General features: G+C 45.1%; 1 protein-coding gene across 1 annotated transcript in view; it reads right to left on the reverse strand.

The window, feature by feature from the left end:
• ptprn2 (protein tyrosine phosphatase receptor type N2) overlaps positions 1 to 18494 on the reverse strand; it is a 947277-nt gene that overhangs the window by 592190 nt on the left and 336593 nt on the right. The window contains exons 6-10 of the mRNA XM_078232550.1: positions 15736 to 16234; positions 12133 to 12357; positions 8628 to 8668; positions 3692 to 4050; positions 725 to 811 (exon numbers count right to left, since the gene is read on the reverse strand). Coding sequence (XP_078088676.1) covers positions 725 to 811; positions 3692 to 4050; positions 8628 to 8668; positions 12133 to 12357; positions 15736 to 16234 — 1211 coding nt within the window. The remainder of the gene's footprint in view (positions 1 to 724; positions 812 to 3691; positions 4051 to 8627; positions 8669 to 12132; positions 12358 to 15735; positions 16235 to 18494) is intronic.

An 18494-nucleotide genomic window follows, 5' to 3' on the forward strand; every position in this document is an offset into this window, starting at 1 on the left:
ATATCACAAGAGGCGTCCCTCCCCCCACCATCCCCAGGGATTGGAGCTTTGACAGATACCTGTCACAATATACATAAATGATTGAAATGGGAAAACCATAAACAGAACTTCAACTGACACAGATTAGTGTCGAGCTGTGTGAGTTGTTGTGCAGGCAAGGTATTAATTATTCAGTGGGATCTGGAACAATTTAGCACAGGGTTGATCGCCAAATGGCATTGAATGCAGATAAAGTGCAAAATGATGAATGCCGGGGTAGAGAGCACTAACATCACTGCAAGGCAAATGACTCCAGACTTTGGTGGTGGATGCAAACCCGGCTAAAAGACACATTTCCGAAACAAAGGGAGTCACGAGCAAATTCAGAAAAGTGTTTTTGCTCCTGGGGGGAATTATCAAGCAACAAAACAAACAGACACAGCGGAATTATTTCAAAAGTGAGTTAAACAGAATTTTAATTGGCGAAGGCCGCAGAGGAGACTGAGTTCGCAGGGAGAACAAAATGCGGAAGATGAATTGAGGAATAGGAAATATGTCAGAGAGGCAACCTATTAGGTGAAAAACTCTTTATGGGCCATACGTGTATCATTTCAGGTTGATACCAGCTTCCTTTGAAGCTCAGTCTTCTTTATTCCGCCTCCGCACTCACATCACTCAGATATCCTGCAGAAGCATTCATAGTGCACACAACCCTCCCCAATGATGTAAGAGAGAGAATACATACCTGACATCTTCAAAGACACTGATCTGCAGCTTCAGAATATGTGCCAAATCTTCCATTAATTCCAGGCCTTTCTCTACACTCAGGGGGCTGTTGAGATGGAAGAAATGCAGCATCAGTAATAGAGTTCATTAATAGCTGCTAAGCTAAAGGTCCCAACTGGGCCGTCACCTTTGACCAGGAGAGCCTGCAAGCAGCAACACATTATATTCCTGTCACACAGCACTGCTAATGGCAAGGGAATTGGGATCAGGTGGCACATAAGGTATGATGAATAACCCAAATTCGCCACCAATCAAACAATTAGGTGTAAGTGGAATAGTCATAAGAGGTACAATACATCAGCAGTCAGTCCCAGTTTATTAAAAACTAAAAACCTTTGCAGTTGGGCTTACCAATAATTGCGTTTTAATGCCATTTGTAGGATCTTGCCCCATTTGAAATGTTATTTCGATAAACAGAGATTTTGGCAAAAGGTTTGTGCTCTAATTTATTCTGTTGTTTTACCTCAATATTTTATTATTTTAAAAACAGCCCCTCTTCTAATACCTCCCCTCAATCTGTTATGACTGTACCCATATAAATTAATTTATATCAGGTTGGGTCTAGATGTTTATAAGGCTGAACTATTCCGGCAGTGGAAGTAAGGTTTGAGATTTTCAAATTTTCACAGGTTAATCGTTCCATTATCACTTGCTATCACAAGGCTGATAGAAAAATGGAGTGGAGAGGGAGTGGAGCCCTTCGCTAACCAGTATAATGCAATCTCACACAACACATCACAAACTTAAGATGTTCCCTAAGTGCCAGTGTGGCTAACTCTCGTCCAGACCGAAAATATGAATACCACATTCCACGTCTTTTAAATGCTGTATTAATATATTCAGTTACATTTTAAAATATCCATTTTAGCATCACTAAGTATTTTTTTATTCATTTGTGGGACATGGGCGTCGCTGGCTGGCCAGCATTTATTGCCCATCCCTAGTTGTCCTTGAGAAGGTGGTGGTGAGCTGCCTTCTTGAATCGCTGCAGTCCACGTACTGTGGGCTGACCCACAATGCCGTTAGGGAGGGAATTCCAGAATTTTGACCCAGCGATTGCGAAGGAACAGCGATATATTTCTAAGTCAGGGTGGTGAGTGGCTTGGAGGGGAACTTGCAGGTGGTGGTGCTCCCATGTATCTGCTGCTGTTGTCCTTCTAGATGGAAGTGGTCGTGGGTTTGGAAGGTGCTGTCGAAGGATCTTTGGTGAATTGCTGCAGTGCATCTTGTAGATAGTATACACTGCTGCTACTGAGTGTATCTGAAAAATGCAACTGTGAAGTTTCCAAGGCTAAATATTATTAGTTAGGTATAATAGTATTGTTAGCAATCTGTAAAAGAAAGAAAATTGGTGTACAAACTGACAGACATACTGGCTTCGCCTAAAAAATTACTGCAAGGTAAAAGTCAGCTTGCACCTAGTTTAGGGGAGGCAATGGCTAAGTGATATTATCACTAGATTATTAATCCAGAATGGGGACCTGGGTTCGAATCCTGCCACGGCAGATGGTGGAATTTGAATTCAATAAAAAGGAATCTGGCCATTGTCGATTGTCAGAAAAACCCATCTGGTTCACTAATGTCCTTTAGGCAAGGAAATCTACCGTTCTTACCTGGTCTGGCCTACATGTGACTCCAGAGCCACAGCAATGTGGTTGACTCTCAACTGCCCTCAGGCTACTAGGGATGGGCAATAAATGCTGGCCAGCCAGCGATGCCCATGTCCCACGAATAAAAAAAATAAAACTTACATTGTAGTGCTTTGAAGTAATGATCTTCCGGTAATTGTCACTTTTCAGCTGACTTACTATGCCGTTCTCACAATGTTGGAATGGAACTTACCATACCAACTCCCATTGTGACCCATTCTTTCGTAGGAACTCAGGTCTGCCTCTCGCTAGCCCATTAATAAGCTCTTAACAACCAGTTGCTTGGAGGCGTGCAAGTTTCTGGCTCACCCCTGCTGCCTCCTTTTGAAAACTGCAGCATGTCACGGATGTGTCGGAGGGCTGACATACCACCATCCAAGAGCACTATTTTCAAAGAACACCCACACCTGACCTTGCCCTCAGCTAGTTTGAAAATCCAGCCCCTTGGCATCACCTAACCACTACTCCGTAATTCTCCTGGGCAGCTTTTCAACCTTAGGAATTACAGTACACTACAAGCCTAAGCCATGCAAAGAGCTCGTCCATTAAAAAAGCGCATAAAGTGTGGGTGTGGTGACATGAGAAAATATCGTCGAAGCTGTATGTAGCTCATGAAGGGATTCTAAAGTCACGCATGGTAAAGCGCTTCAGGTAAGTTCAGTCATTTAGAAATCTGAAGATTTTTGCAAAAAATAAAAAAAAGTGAAGAACTAGCATGCTATACAAGGTCTGAAAACATGTACCAACCGACTCAAGAACAGCTTCTTCCCTGCCGCCATCAGACTTTTTGAATGGACCTACCTTATATTAAGTTGATCTTTCTCTACACCCTAGCTATGACTGTAACACTATATAAATAAACTTGAAAAACTTTATTCTGCACCCTCACGTTTCCTTCTTCCCTATGTACTCTGTGGATGGTATGTTTTGTCTGCATAATGCGCAAGAAACAATAATTTTCACTGTATCACAATACATGTGACATTAATAAATCAAATCAAATTGCTTCTCCCCTGCTGCCATCCGACATTTGAATGGACCTAACATATATTGAGCTGATTTTTCTCTATTGCCTAGCTGTGACTGTAACACTATATTCTGCACGTTCTCCTTTCTATCTCCCCTATGTACTCTATGAACGGTATGTTTTGTCTGTATAGTGCGCAAGAAACAATACTTTTCACTGTATCCCAACATACGTGACAATAATAAATTAAATCAAATCAAAATTCATTCACATTTTTGTTATGTTTGTATGTTAAGGAGATGATACTTACTTTTGCTGGGTCACAATATAGCCGTACAGATTAGTTTTGGACAACACTACATCCAGTTGCTGATCTCCCATCTGAGAGTTCTTCTTCTGAGGGTCCTTGTACATCAGACTCCCACCAACCCATCGATTTGGTGCTTCTTCAGAGCCAAGCATGCCACCTTCAGACTTCCTGGTCTTGCTCACTTCTCTGGTGATCGTGTTGCTTTTCACATTTTCGATCCCCACGTTCCCTTTGGTCGAGGAGCCAAATGTTTTGACGCGGTTTTGGTGAGGGGTGATGTATAAGGAGTCAATGTCCAGAATGTCAGCAAGGCTTTTTATGGCCTCATTGCTCTCATCCTCTGGTTTGAAAGGCTGACCCTGCGAGAAGGATAAATCAATACAATTTTAAACCATACAGGGCATTTTGAATTCCATTATCCACTCTTATTCAATTCAAATTGGCATTCATTTAAAATTCTATGCCACTGTGCCGGAAGTCAAACATCCTCAAAGTTATCAGTCGCTGCATGTGTTCAATTCGAACACCCCACTTTGTTACAAACTGTGGTGATTAAAGGGCATGTAGCGCTTAAGTTACTGGCTCCACACCCATTTATTCGTGGGTTCAACAAGCTAAGTTTTGAGCTGGGAACTGTTACTGAGTAACTTCATTTACCATGTAGACTACATTATAAAATCAATTCATCAGTATAATGGAAAACTTATTCGCACTCTCATCTTAATAGTGATGAAGTATAATAATAAAGGGAGCACCTACACAATATACCCCAATAGTGAACGATCCATCATTCTCAGAATCATTACCATTTTCTTTACATATTGGAATCAGCTGCAGTGTCAAACCTGAAAATTGAAAGAGATAGAAGTGGTGCATACTCTGGGCAGAATATAATACCCCACCACTATACCGGCAGGAGCAGGGTGGTAGTCAGGTCAGTGGGTGGTCAGGTGGTTGAGGGTGTTGAGTCGACTCAAGGGATCAGTCAGCTGGTCAGAAGGGTAGATGGGCAGTCGGTGGGGTGGTCAGGCGGTTGCGGGTAGTCAGGTCAGGTTGGGGGAATCAGCCAGCTGGTTGAGAGGGTAGTCGGGATGTGGTAGTCAGGATCGGAGGGATAGTCAGGTCAGGGGAGGGTGGGTAGTTGGGTCGGGTTGGTTGAAAGAGTGGTTGGGGGACTCGATAGGTGGTTATGGGTAGTCGAATCGGTGGACGGAGGGGGGTGTAATCAGGTGGTTGGAATGTAATCAGATATGGGCATTGTCTGCTCTGATCTGGGAGGTAGTTGGCTTGGGAAGATCATCAGGTCAGGTCAGCGGGGGCTAATTAAGTGTTTGGGGATTAGTCAGGTCTCGTCAGGGGGTAGTTGAGTCATGTGGGTAGACTGGTGGTTGGGGGGGGAAGTAGTCGAGTCGGGTCAGGTGATCCGGTGGCACAGTGGCTCAGTGGTTAGCACTGCTGTCTCACAGCACCAGGGACCTGGGTTCAATTCCTGCCTCGGGTCACTGTCTGTATGGAGTTTGCACGTTCTCCCGTGTCTGCGTGGGTTTCTTCCGGGTACTCTAGTTTCCTCCCACAGTCCAAAGGTGTGTGGGTTAGGTGCATTGGCCATGCTAAATTGCCCCTTGTGTCAGGGGATTAACAGGGTAAATAAGCAGAGTTACGGGGATAGGGCCTGGGATTGTTGTTGGTGCAGACGCGATGGGCTGAATGGCCTCCTTCTGCACTGTAGGGATTCTATAATTCCATGATAGTCGGCTCGGAGGGGTGGGTGCCAGTCAAATTGGTTGGAAGGGGTGGACTGGGGGATAACCGGGTCAGAGCGGAGGTAGTTGGGTGTTCAGTGAGAGTTGGGTTGGGGGGGGGGGGGGGGGGGGGGGGGGGGGGGGGGGGGGGAGATAGTTGGGGGTTTGGATGGGTTATTATGGGGTCAGTTGTATCGGTGCCCAGGCGTTCGGCCAGGTTTTAATCTGCCTCGCATTTCCTGGGTCACTATTCAGCTAAGTCCAACAGAACTGTTCAAAATCTCCGACTATAGCTCAGGGTCAGAGTCATTCACAGAGGGTCCTGGGAAGCAAGGGATTTGCTCACCATACGTTGAAGCTTCCTGAGCAATTCCCAAATAGATTCACACGTCAGGACTTCACAGCAAGTCCCCACGTGCACCTACACTATGTCTGGAATTTTACCGCCTCGCCTGCCCCAGAATTGGAGTTAGGGAGGCTCGCAGAACAGCATTCTCCGTTGGCCTTGGGCGGGATCTTACAAGTCACAGGCGGGCGTGCCGGTAAAATTCCAGCAACTGTCTCTGACAATCCAGTGGCTGGAATATTTAGTAAGAAGTCTCACAACACCAGGTTAAAGTCCAACAGGTTTATTTGGTAGCAAATACCATAAGCTTTCGGAGCACTGCTCCTTCGTCAGATGGAGTGGAAGTGTGCTCTCAAACAGGGCAAACAGACAAAATCAAGTTGCAGAATACTGATTAGAATGCGAATCCTACAGCCAGCCAGGTCTTAAAGGTACAGACAATGTGGGTGGAGGGAACATTAAACACAGGTTAAAGAGATGTGTATTGTCTCCAGACAGAACAGCTAGTGAGATTCTGCAAGCCCAGGAGGCAAGCTGTGGGGTTACTGATAATGTGACGTAAATCCAACATCCCGGTTTAGGCCATCCTCATGTGTGCGGAACTTGGCTATCAGTTTCTGCTCAGCGACTCTTCAGGTAAGCGTTCTCCAAGGCGGCCTTCACGACACACGACAGCGCAGAGTCGCTGAGCAGAAACTGATAGCCAAGTTCCGCACACATGAGGACGGCCTAAACCGGGATGTTGGATTTATGTCACATTATCAGTAAACCCCACAGCTTGCCTCCTGGGCTTGCAGAATCTCACTAGCTGTTCTGTCTGGAGACAATACACATCTCTTTAACCTGCGTTTAATGTTCCCTCCACCCACATTGTCTGTACCTTTAAGACCTGGCTGGCTGTAGGATTCGCATTCTAATCTGTATTCTGCAACTTGATTTTGTCTGTTTGCACTGTTTGAGAGCACATTTCCACTCCACCTGACGAAGGAGCAGTGCTCCGAAAGCTTATGGTATTTGCTACCAAATAAACCTGTTGGACTTTAACCTGGTGTTGTGAGACTTCTTACTGTGTTCACCCCAGTCCAACGCCGGCATCTCCACATCATGGAATATTTAGCCCATTGTACTTGACTGGAAAAGGCTGGTGACAATACGATTGCAAAATAACTAGCCCAAGCTGGAAAGAAAATTGAGCAAATAAGTCAGTGTGGAAACAAAAGAAACAATCAAACTGCAGCTGATTTTTACAATTTCATTTGTAGGTCTGAGCATTATGGGCAAAGCCAACATTTATTATCTATCACTAATGCCTTTGAGAAAGTGAGCTGAGCTGCCTTCTTGAACCACATTGTCCATGTGGTATAGTTACACCCATATCGCTGCTAGGGGTTAGCCAGTTACACAAGAAATAGAGCAAAAATTGGAATTCTTTACAGATGAGTGTGGCTTTGTAATAACAATTTAAATAATACTTAAAAACAAGCATTTGATGAACCAAAATAAAAAAGAGTATTTAAACTGAGGATAGAAAATGCAGAAAAGCAAAAATTGGAGATTAGAAAGTAAATAAACCAGACTGGCAAGCAACATAAAAGGGCAGAAAAGGATTTTATAAATAGAGTCATAGATGTTTACAGCATGGAAATAGGCCCTTCGGCCCAACTTGTCCATGCCGCCCTTTGTTTAAAAATCCCTAAGCTTAATCCCAATTGCCTGCATTTGGCCCATATCCCGCTATCCCCATCTTACCCATGTAACTGTCTAAACACTTTAAGTAACTGTCTGAATGCTTTATAAAACATTTAAGTAAAAGAATAGTTAAAGAAAAGGCATGGCAAACTAAAATCTCCTAATTCATAAAATCATAGAAGGGAAGGAAGCCAACAGCCTGCCAAGCCATTTCTTGTTCTTTGTAAGAGCAATCCAGCTAGTCCTTTCCCCTGTGGTCCTGTAATTTTCTTTTCCTTCAAGTGCTTATCTTTTGAAAGCCATGATAGAATCTGCCTCCATCATCCTCTCAGATAGTGCGTTCCAGATCATAATCACCCATTGTATAAAGAAGCACTTCCTCATGTTGCCTTTGGTCCTTTCGTCCTTCTCTTCTCTGCCTAATGCAAATTCCTGGTCAGGCTGCTTCCCTGGCTCCCTTAGTCATTAGTCATTCGTCCCTTAGTGTTGGCCTTTAACCTGGTGTTGTTAAAACTCTTACTCCCTTAGTCATTCCCATTTCGACCACTTTCCCTCACGCTTCCTATATAGGATGTTTTGATATTAGCAGTCTGTCTGCAGTTTAATTAAACCAGTCACACCCATGCTCACACACACAGGCTTGTTTCCCGGTGTATGACAATGCGACAAGGATATTACAAAAACAAAAGTTAAGAACCCTAAATTTTCCTCAGCCTTCTCTCGGGGAAACAACCCCAGTTTCCCCAGCCATGCAGTGAAGGCTGTTCATTTGAACTGAATGGAAAATTGTGGCAAAGGTTTAATGAGGCCCTTCAGTGGCCACTAATTGGCCATTTAAAGGCCTCAATAGGCCTAAGGGTAGCTGGGTTGTCTGATGCCTTACCACCCCATACCCTCCCAAATAGACTCGAACATTTTCTGCGAGGTTCTCTTTGACCAACAATTAGGAAGAATTAAGTATGGGAACAAAGCCTTTCCTTTGCTGATATTTGGGGATTACAAGATAATTCAGTGTAATGCGCTTTAACCCTTGCGCTCACATCATTCATTCCATGGTAATCTAACATGTGACCATTGCGGGGTTCTTGGTAACTATCGTCAGAAACGGATCACTGACCCTCTGGAACAGCTTTACAAAACAGATAAATAATCGACAAACCTTCTCAGGGAACTTTTCATCTACTTCATCATCTTGTTTCTCTGTCAACATGAAGGAGGACATTAGTTTTAGAATGTTTCACTTGTAACAGGTAAATCATTAAAAAAAAGGTATTTTCCAAATATTTCTATGTAGCAGCATATCCTCCTCTACCACCCCTCCCACACACCCACCACCAAGGTTTATTGGTCACACCTGCTATAGTAAGAAGTCTCACAACACCAGGTTAGAGTCCAACAGATTTATTTGGAATCACGAGTTTTCAGAGCACCGCTCTTTCATCAGGTGAGTCACCTGATGAAGGGGCAGCGCTCCAAAAGCTCGTGATTCCAAATAAACCTGTTGGACTTTAACCTGGTGTTGTGAGACTTCTTACTGTGCCCACTCCAGTCCAACGCCGACATCTCCACCTCATGGACACCTGGTATAGAGTCATAGAGATTTACAGCATGGAAAATATAGTACATACTGAGTCAGACAACACAGCGATCTCTCAGCTGCAATCCCATTCTGGGCAAGTTGGCCATGTACAGGAACTCTGCTGGACTGTGCCACCCGTGTTAATATATCAGCAGCTGACCTCGGCCCTTGAGCTTGTCAGGGTAACTGGGGTCAGGGGGAAGGTCACCGATTTTAATTTATTCAAAGGAGTACCAGCGACTCCAACACCCACAGAAACTCATCACGAATGATTCCGGACCATGTTACTAAGAAATCCACAAGAGCAGAGATGAATTGAAGAAGTCTCCCATTTACTTTGAGGGGGATCTTACAGCTAGAACACGCACTCCAAGTGCAATCCAAGATTCAGCAATGCATTTCTTTGCCTTCCAATGTCATGATGGGTGCAGGCCTTTTTTGTAAAAATCCATAAAAGCAATGCAACCAAGCTTCCTGAGCTTTATAATATCCTGCAATCTTATGTAAAGCATCAACTGGCACATGCTTTCCTCTTAAGAGCAATACACAGCCTGGTCCTTTTTAATTATACCAAGAATTTCCTCAAATATACATGCTGCAATGACCCCATAAAAAACTTCTTGTTCCCATTAGTATTAGTAGAATTTCTCTGTACCTTTAGCCTCACTGGGAACATTAGCCTCAGAGGGAGAGTGATGTAGGTTTACCAGAATGATGCCAGAACGCCAATGATTACATTACAAAGAGAGATTACTCAAGTCTCAGGTTGCATTCCCTGGAATTTGGAGGGTTTCATGGAAATCAGGCAGCAAAAACTCGGTAAAAGCATGATTGTCACGAAAATGAGGATGAAATGAAACATTTGTGCAATCCTATTTTGCACCATTTTCCCTGGGAGAGCCTGACTCCCATCAGTTCAGTGACCCAGTTCAATACACATCTTCACTCAAAGCTAAGGCTCCCATAATGGTGTCATTAATATTCTTCTGATTTAACATCCCACATCATCTCAGCTGCTAATACCAAACATCCCAGATCCAGAAGTGACCAGACTGATTGCATGGATGCATTGTACAACGGTCACCTTGATTGTACCTGAGGCTAAGTGTCATACACGGAAGGTTAAAGAAGAGGTATTCATTTTGTATGTAGGCATGTGGGAATGTTGTTATCTTAGCCTGTCTCTGCAGCCTCATCCAGCCGTATAATGCTTTGCAGTTTATGCACCCCTCCAATTCTGACTTCTCAAATGGCCCCGATTTTAATCGCTTCACCAAAGTGTCTTCAGCTGCCAATTGTTCCTAAACTTTAGAATTCAACTCTCCTACTTTTTCCCTCTTTCTCCTTCTTTAAGATGCTCTTTGATCTTGCTTTTGTCACCTGTGCTTCTATCTCCTTCTCTGGCTCAATGTAAAAATGGTAAAAAAGAGTGTAAAAAATCACACTCTTGTTAAGCAACACTAAAGGTGCTATCTGAATGCAAATTCTTTGTCATTCTTCGCCAGCTAATTTGCACGGTGCTTCAGCTGGATTACTATAAGTGGGTCATCTAGTCCTGGATGAGATACATTCCCAACCAAAGCTGTTTTTTATGTTATTGATCAGAGTGTTGCAGAGTGGTGTCAGAAGGAGACTTGTGACCTACAGCTACTCTTTAACATTCCATGCAATGCACCACCATTTGCCAAGTCAGAGCACTGCAGCAAAGAAAGGCCCAGATTCAGTACCTTCTCCAAAGCCAAATTGCAGAGGCCGAACAAATTCTGGTCATGTGCTGCATCGGGTGTTGATGTCCTGACCTGCTTTGTGTCTGGAGGGATGGCCAGCAGCAAATGATCAATAAGAAGCCTCCACTAACTTTTCCGTACACTTGCACACAATTAGTAATGTAACAATAATATCTTTTGTCATGTAGGTGGCACGGGAAAGAAAAGGAGGGCATTTCTCCTATCCCGCTGCGCACCATTTGCGCTGGGCATCCGGGCCTGAGCGTGTGTCCCAGCACCAGATTCCGGTGCCGTCAGCTCCAGGCTGATTTCCGAATAAATTATTCAAACAAGTATTTACATCTGTTTTTAATATAATTAGCGGGCAGGGGACTGAAATCTCTGGGCCCGCTAGCATCTCTCCCTGGGCCAGGAGTGGTTCCACTCCAGCAGGATTTAGTATAGCTCTCCACTTGCAGGCAGCTGGCGGCCTGACCCCGCTAGAGTGAAGTGGGGGCAATCAAGGCTCCCCAGAGGGTCAGGCACCAGTGGGGTGCCCCCTGGGCAGTGGCACATTGGCAGCACCAGCCTGGGGCCCCTGGCACTGCCTAAGGGGCAAAGTGCCAATTCCCAAGTGGGCACCTTGGCACTGCCCACCAGGCATCGGGCACTGCAAAGGGGGCAGGGCCTCTTGGGGCAATCGGTGGGGGTGGAGGGTCCCGCTGATACTCTGCATTTGGGCTGAGTGACAGAGAGAGGGAGGCCAGCGATCGGGGCTGGTCATTGGGGTGGGGGGGGGGGGGGGAGAGGTGTCAGCCTGCTGGGGGGGTTGGGGCTGCAAGGGGAAGGAGGTCAGGGACTGCAGAAGTGGGGGGTTCGGGGCTGCCAGGGAGAATCGGGAGATTGGCGCTGTACTGGGGGGTGGGGGGGACATTGAGGTGGGCTGGGGATTGGGGAGGGGGGGGTCGAGGCTAGCCCAGGCATGTTTGGGGGTCTGCGATCGGGGTGTGGGGGGGGGGTGTGGGGGAGGTTAGCGAAGGGACGGCGATGCAGGGATCGCAAGGCCCAGCGATCAAGCAGGCAAGCAATCGGGAGGCTGGCAGACAGGGGACACTGTGCATCGCCGATCTCGGCACTGACAGATCAGCGCACGCGCAGTGGCCCACTCAGCGCTATGCTGCCGGCCTCTCCAGTGGGAATAGGCCCCAACTATTTTCATACTGAGGCACCCTGCAGTGCACAGAGTGTGGGAGATTCATTTTGAAACTCCTGCTGAAAAAACTAGCGTGATTTACTCCAGTTTTCACGCAAATTCAACACTTAGAATTTGTTTGGGAGAATTGCCCCCCCCCCAATGCTCTAAAGTGAGTCATCCTTACCCAGAATGAGCTCATCCCGACTATTTGCTTCCTCCTCTTCCTTCTGTTGAAAGTCTTGTTCAGCTTTGAGGTTGCCTTTGCTTCCATCGCTGGTTGTGTCATCATCTACAACTTGCAGTACATCAGCTATGACATCCGACAATTCATCCAGCTGTTTGGAAGTCAGGCCATCCACATTCACATGCTGCGTCCCCAGCTGCTGTACCACAGACTGAATGAAATTTTCTGATAAGAAACCAGAATGCAGGTTAGGAGCATTCTAATACCCGAATACAGCCCAAACAAGTGCCAGAGTGTGGCTGCTCAGGGATTTTCACGGTTGCAGTGTTAATGTAAGCCTACTTGTGACACTAATAAACAAACCTTAACTTTAATAATCATAGAATCATAGAATCCCTACAGTCCAGAAGGAGGCCATTTGGCCCATCGAGCCTGCACTGACAACAATCCCACCCAGGCCCTATCTCCGTAACCCCATGTATTTACCTGCTAATCTCCATTAAGGGGCAATTTAGCATGGCCAATCAACCTAACCCGCACATCTTTGGAATGTGGGAGGAAACACACGCAGACATGGGGGAGAATGTGCAAATTCCACACAAACAGTGACCTGAGGCTGGAATTGAACTCGGGTCCCTGGCACTGTGAGGCAGCAGTGCTAACCAACATGCTACCATATCATTCAGGTGTGATCAGATTGTTTGAAAAAGCAAGGGGAATAAACAGAGGTCTTATGGGATTTGCTTGCCACCTGCAGGGAAGAACATCAGTCACCCTCACCTGATCTGGCCTACATGCCAGTCCAGACCCACAGTAATGTAGTTGATCCTTAACTACCCTCTGAAATCACCTAGAAAGCCACTCAGTTGTGTCAAGTTAAATCTCACGGGATCCAGGGTGAGGTATCTAAATGGATACAAAATTGGCTTCTTGACAGAAGCCAGAGGGTGGTTGTAGAGAGTTGTTTTTCAAACTGGAGGCCTGTGACCAGCGGTGTGCCTCAGGGATCAGTGCTGGACCCACTGTTATTTGTCATTTATATTAATGATTTGGATGAGAATATAGGGGGCATGGTTAGTAAGTTTGCAGATGACACCAAGATTGGTGGCATAGTGGACAGTGAAGAAAGTTATCTCGGATTGCAATGGGATCTTGATCAATTGGGCCAGTGGGCTGACGAATGGCAGATGGAGTTTAATTTAGACAAATGCGAGGTGATGCATTTCAGTAGATTGAACGAGGGCAGGACTTACTCAGTTAATGGTAGGGTGTTGGGGAGAGTTACAGAACAAAGAGATCTAGGGGTATATGTTCATAGCTCCTTGAAAATGGAGTCACAGGTGGACAGAGTGGTGAAGAAGGCATTCAGCATGCTTGGTTTCATCAGTCAGAACATTGAATACAGGAGTTAGGACGTTTTAAATTGGTAAGGCCACACTTGGAATACTGTGTGCAATTCTGGTCACCCTATCATAGAAAGGATATTATTAAACTAGAAAGAGTGCAGAAAAGATTTACTAGGATGTTACCGGGACTTGATGGATTGAGTTAGAAGGAGAGGCTGAATAGACTGGGACTTTTTTCTCTGGAGCATAGGAGGCTGAGGGGTGACCTTATAGAGGTCTATAAAATAATGAGGGGCATAGACAAGGTCGATAGTCAATATCTTTTCCCAAAGGTAGAGGAGTCTAAAACTAGAGGGCATAGGTTTACGGTGAGAGGGGAGAGATACAAAAGTGCCCAGAGGGGCAATTTTCTCACACAGAGGGTGGTGAGTGTCTGGAACAAGCTGCCAGAGGTAGTAGTAGAGGCGGGTACAATTTTATCTTTTAAGAAGCATTTAGATAGTTACATGGATAAGATGGGTATAGAGGGATATGGGACAAATGCGGGCAATTGGGATTAGTTTCGGGGTTTTAAAAAAAAAAGGGCGTCATGGACAAGTTGGGCCGAAGGGCCTGTTTCCCTGCTGTAAACCTCTATGACTCTAAGGCACGACAGAAAAAAATTATAGTGACTGCACCTTACACCAGATGGATTGAGTGGTTGAAGAATGTGGCTCTCCACCTTCTTGAGGGCAATTAGGGCTGGGTAATAAATGCTGGCCTTGTCTGCGATGCTCAAATCCGAAGAATGAATAGAAAAAATAGAGCAAAGTGGAATGGCTGAAGTAGGACAGTAAATAAGCATGATATTTACAGGAAGTGAGCCCGAAGATTTTTAATAAAGATGTAATGAGATAAATAATGGGAAGCAGCAGAACTATTGAATCATTGTTGTATGCATTTGTGTGAAGACAGTGGACACATTGATGTGGGAACAAGTTTTCAGTATATGATTTAAGAAAGTGCTCCAATCAATGTGGAGAATGTGAAGGCAACCACAGCTCGTGGTAATTTCGCACAGCAACAGGAAGCTTGGTGACTTGTTCGCCCACCAGCCCAATTGAGTCATTTAAGGAGCCATTAAGGTGATCAGATCCTTCCTTGGCCCACAATTACTGGGTCTGCCTTCTTGGCGCCCCCTCATTAGGGAACCCGCTCCCTGGCCATGCAGCCTCGGCATTGGCCACCACTGGCAGCGGTCTTGCCGAGGGTACTGAGCTGCCAGCCCTTTGATTGGGTTGGCATCGCTTGAGAGTGGGCCACTGTCCTTAATTGGATGGCAGCTCAGGCGGCAGCCTCGTACTTCAGTTTCCCTGGCTCTAACATTAGCCCACAGGTTCAGAACATCCACCTACTTCACAATGAGTATCACCACATCATATTCACAATAAAACAGAGTGAACTGGTCATTCCTTGGATTAATAGGTTTTCTTCAAAGGTAAACTAGCTGTACTAAAAATAAATCTCTCCATAACACAATTTGCTCTGACACCCTCTTTGACCGGCTCCTAAAGACAATACAGGGGTTTATAATGTACTGCAATTTACCTGCCAACATTTTTTTTTACACAGAGGTAGAATGAAAAACCAAAGGAGATTTTAAAAGAGAATAGATAAATATTTGGGGACTAAGTGGATAATTCTTTCAGAGCCTGGAAGTGTGCGGAAGGGTTAGGGTTAGGGTTAGGTGTGTTTCAAAATTCTACGGTTCCAAACAAAGAACAAAGAAAATTACAGCACAGGAACAGGCCCTTCAACCCTTCAAATCTGCACCGACCATGCTGCCTGTCTGAACTAAAGCCCCGTTTCCTTCCGGGGACCATATCCCTCCATTCCCATCCTATTCATGTATTTGTCAAGACGGCCCTTAAAAGTCTGCTCCCACTACCTCCCCGGCAGCGAGTTCCAGGCACCCACCACCCTCTGTGTAAAAAAACTTGCCTCGTACATCTCCTTTAAACCTTGCCCCTCGCACCTTAAACCTGTGCCCCCTAGTAATTGACACTTCCACCCTGGGAAAAAGCTTCCGACTATCCACTTCCGACTGTCCGTGCCCCTCATAATCTTGTAGACATCTATAAGGTTGCCTCTCAACCTCCGTCGTTCCAGCGAGAACAAACTACGTTTCTCCAACTCCATGGTAAACTTTGAAAAGTATCTTTCTTATGGTCTTTCTCGTGACTCAGTGAAATATTTTCATTTATATTTTTATTCGTACCATCCATGTGGCTCAGTGGGTTTTTTCCATTGATTTTACTTGCGCCGGATTTATACAGCACTTTCTCCTCTTTCAACTCTGGCAGTCTGTCGTCAGCTTTCCGATGGAGCAGCTCACTTCTTGGAGGACCTCCCTGGCTCTCTTTGACTGCACCCTCCTGTTGCGCGTTCCTTGGTGAGCCCAATGCTTCCTTATGCCAGGCATCTGAGTTGACTGGCAAATTGTTTCCCCGCGTGGATGTCTGCGCTGCCAGTTTCTGTGCCAAGTAGCCTTCCAGTAGTGCTAGCAGTTGCTTGTTGCCAATACGCTCGCTGACGGGAAAGTGCTCTTGTGACTGACGCTGACCACTCAGCTGCTGGGCTTGACTCACGGGCCTGGCTTGAGCACGTTCATTGCTGGAGTATGGATGATGAAATGCGAGGAATTGGTTTGATGGAGTTTTCCCTCTGTTCCTCTGGAGGAGCTCATCCAAGGACGAGTCTGGTTGGGCCGTCTCACTCTGTCATGAAACAAAAATAAAGACAATATCGTTTGCAAATCATTAAGATGTGCTGCTGGTTTCCAATAAAATAATCATCAACAAGATAACAGAAACATAGAAACTAGAAGCAGGAACAGGCCATTCAGCCCTTCGAGCCTGCTCCACCATTCATTTTGATCATGGCTGATTATCAAATTCAATATCCTGATCCCCCCTTCCTTCCCATATCTCTTGATCCCTTTAGCCCCAAGAGCTATATCTAATTTCTTCTTGAAATCAGACAATGTTTTGGCCTCAACTACATTCTGTGGTAGTGAATTCCACACATTCACCACCCTCTGGGTGAAGACATTTCTCCTCATCACAGTTCTAAAAGGTTCACCCCTTATTCTCAAACTCTGACCCCTAGTTCTGGACTCCTCCACCATTGAGAACATTCTTTTTGATCTACCCTGTCTAGTCCTGTTAAAATTTTATAAGTTTCTATGAGATCCCCTCTCACTCTTCAAAACTCCAATGAATCATAAAATCCATACAGTACAAAAGGAGGCCATTCAATCCATCGAGTCTGTACCGACCACAATCCCACCCAGGCCCTATTCCCACAACCCACACATTTATCCAGCTCATTCCCCTGACACTAGGGTCAATTCAGCATGGCCAATCCACATAACCCACACATCTTTGGACTGTGGGAGGAAACCGGAGCATCCAGAGAAAACCCACGCAGACACGGGGAGATTGTACAAACTCCACACAGACAGTGAACCAAGTCCGGAATTGAACCTGGGACCGTGGCACTGTGAGGCAGCAGTGCTAACCACTGTGCCATCGTGCCGCCACAATGAATACAATCCTAACCGATTTAGTCTCTCCTCATAATTTAGGTGAATAATTGATAATCCCTACTACCTTTATATTTAAAGGGGGAGGAAAGTCTAGGGAGAGAACACTTGGTTCAAACGGTCTGTGTATAAATTCCATTGCTGAGTTTTCCATATCTACACTTCCCAACCTAGAATTGTTTCCATCCTCTTAGGATTATGAGTGTAAAAGTAGCAAATCATTGACAGTTACACTTCTTCCACCCACCATCTTCATTTCATCAAGTTTGTGCATCAATTCTTCCTCACTGGTGAAGTCTCTGGGGAAAACCAGCTGGGTTCTACAATGGGCACATCTGGAGATGAAGGTGAAACTCTTCTGTTTGTTTTCTCTATAACTGGTTATTTTCCTTACTTTGGGGGAAGAGGCTTAATATGCACCTAAACCACTATCACAGAATCACAGAAACCCTTCAGTGCAGAAGGAGGCCATTCAGCCCGTTAAGTCTGCACCGACTCTCTCTGACAGAGTACCATACTCAGGCCTCTTCCCCCACCCTATCTCTGTAATCCTACAATTTAATACAGTAAGAGCTTTAACAACACCAGGTTAAAGTCCAACCGGTTTATTTGGTAGCAAATACCACTAGCCTTCGGAGCGCTGCTGTTAAAACTCTTACTGTGTTCACCCCAGTCCAACGCCGGCATCTCCACATCATCCTACAATTTACCATGGCTAATCCATCTAACCGAGACCTAACCTACAGTAGTACAGTTTAAGATTCTAAGAATGTTGTTCAAAGGGAATATTGGAATTATGGACAACATTCCTCCATCAAACGATGCCTGAAGTAATTAATTAGTCATTTGTCTCGCTGCTGTTTGTGGGAATTGATGCATTCAAAAATAGCTCACCTACAACACATTATTGTCTGAAATAAAAAGGTAAAGTCACCATAGTCCCAGATGGCCAAAGGCTGCTTTTCCCTTTGAGGGGAGGAGCTGACTGCTGGTGATTTAACCTGAGCAACACCACACCTCAGGTGAGGGGCAAGGTTGAGAAGGTGGGACTTCATGAATAACCTCAGCTGGTATGGGAATTGAACCCACACTATTGGCATTGCTCCGCATCACGAACCACCTGTCCAGGCATTCGAGCTAAACCATCTGAAATACAAACCATTTCATTGTACCTGAAGCTGTGTGGAACATTTCTAAGAGATGTGTTAGAAGAGTTATATACAAATTTGAGTTATTTCTAATAGTACTACTTTGGTGGACTCTAAGGGTTATCAGATGCTCCTATGAATAAAAGACAACTCAAAGTTTTGGGGATGTAGGGTTAACATAAAATCTTGCACAAAGGAACAAAAATGGGCAATGCTTGAATGGTGTTAAAATGGGTAAGGATGAAATTGAAAGAGGCCTCTGAGATATTGTAAATACAACACTCA

Source organism: Mustelus asterias, chromosome 2, assembly GCF_964213995.1.
Source record: "Mustelus asterias chromosome 2, sMusAst1.hap1.1, whole genome shotgun sequence".
NCBI classification, from domain to species: Eukaryota; Metazoa; Chordata; class Chondrichthyes; order Carcharhiniformes; family Triakidae; genus Mustelus; species Mustelus asterias.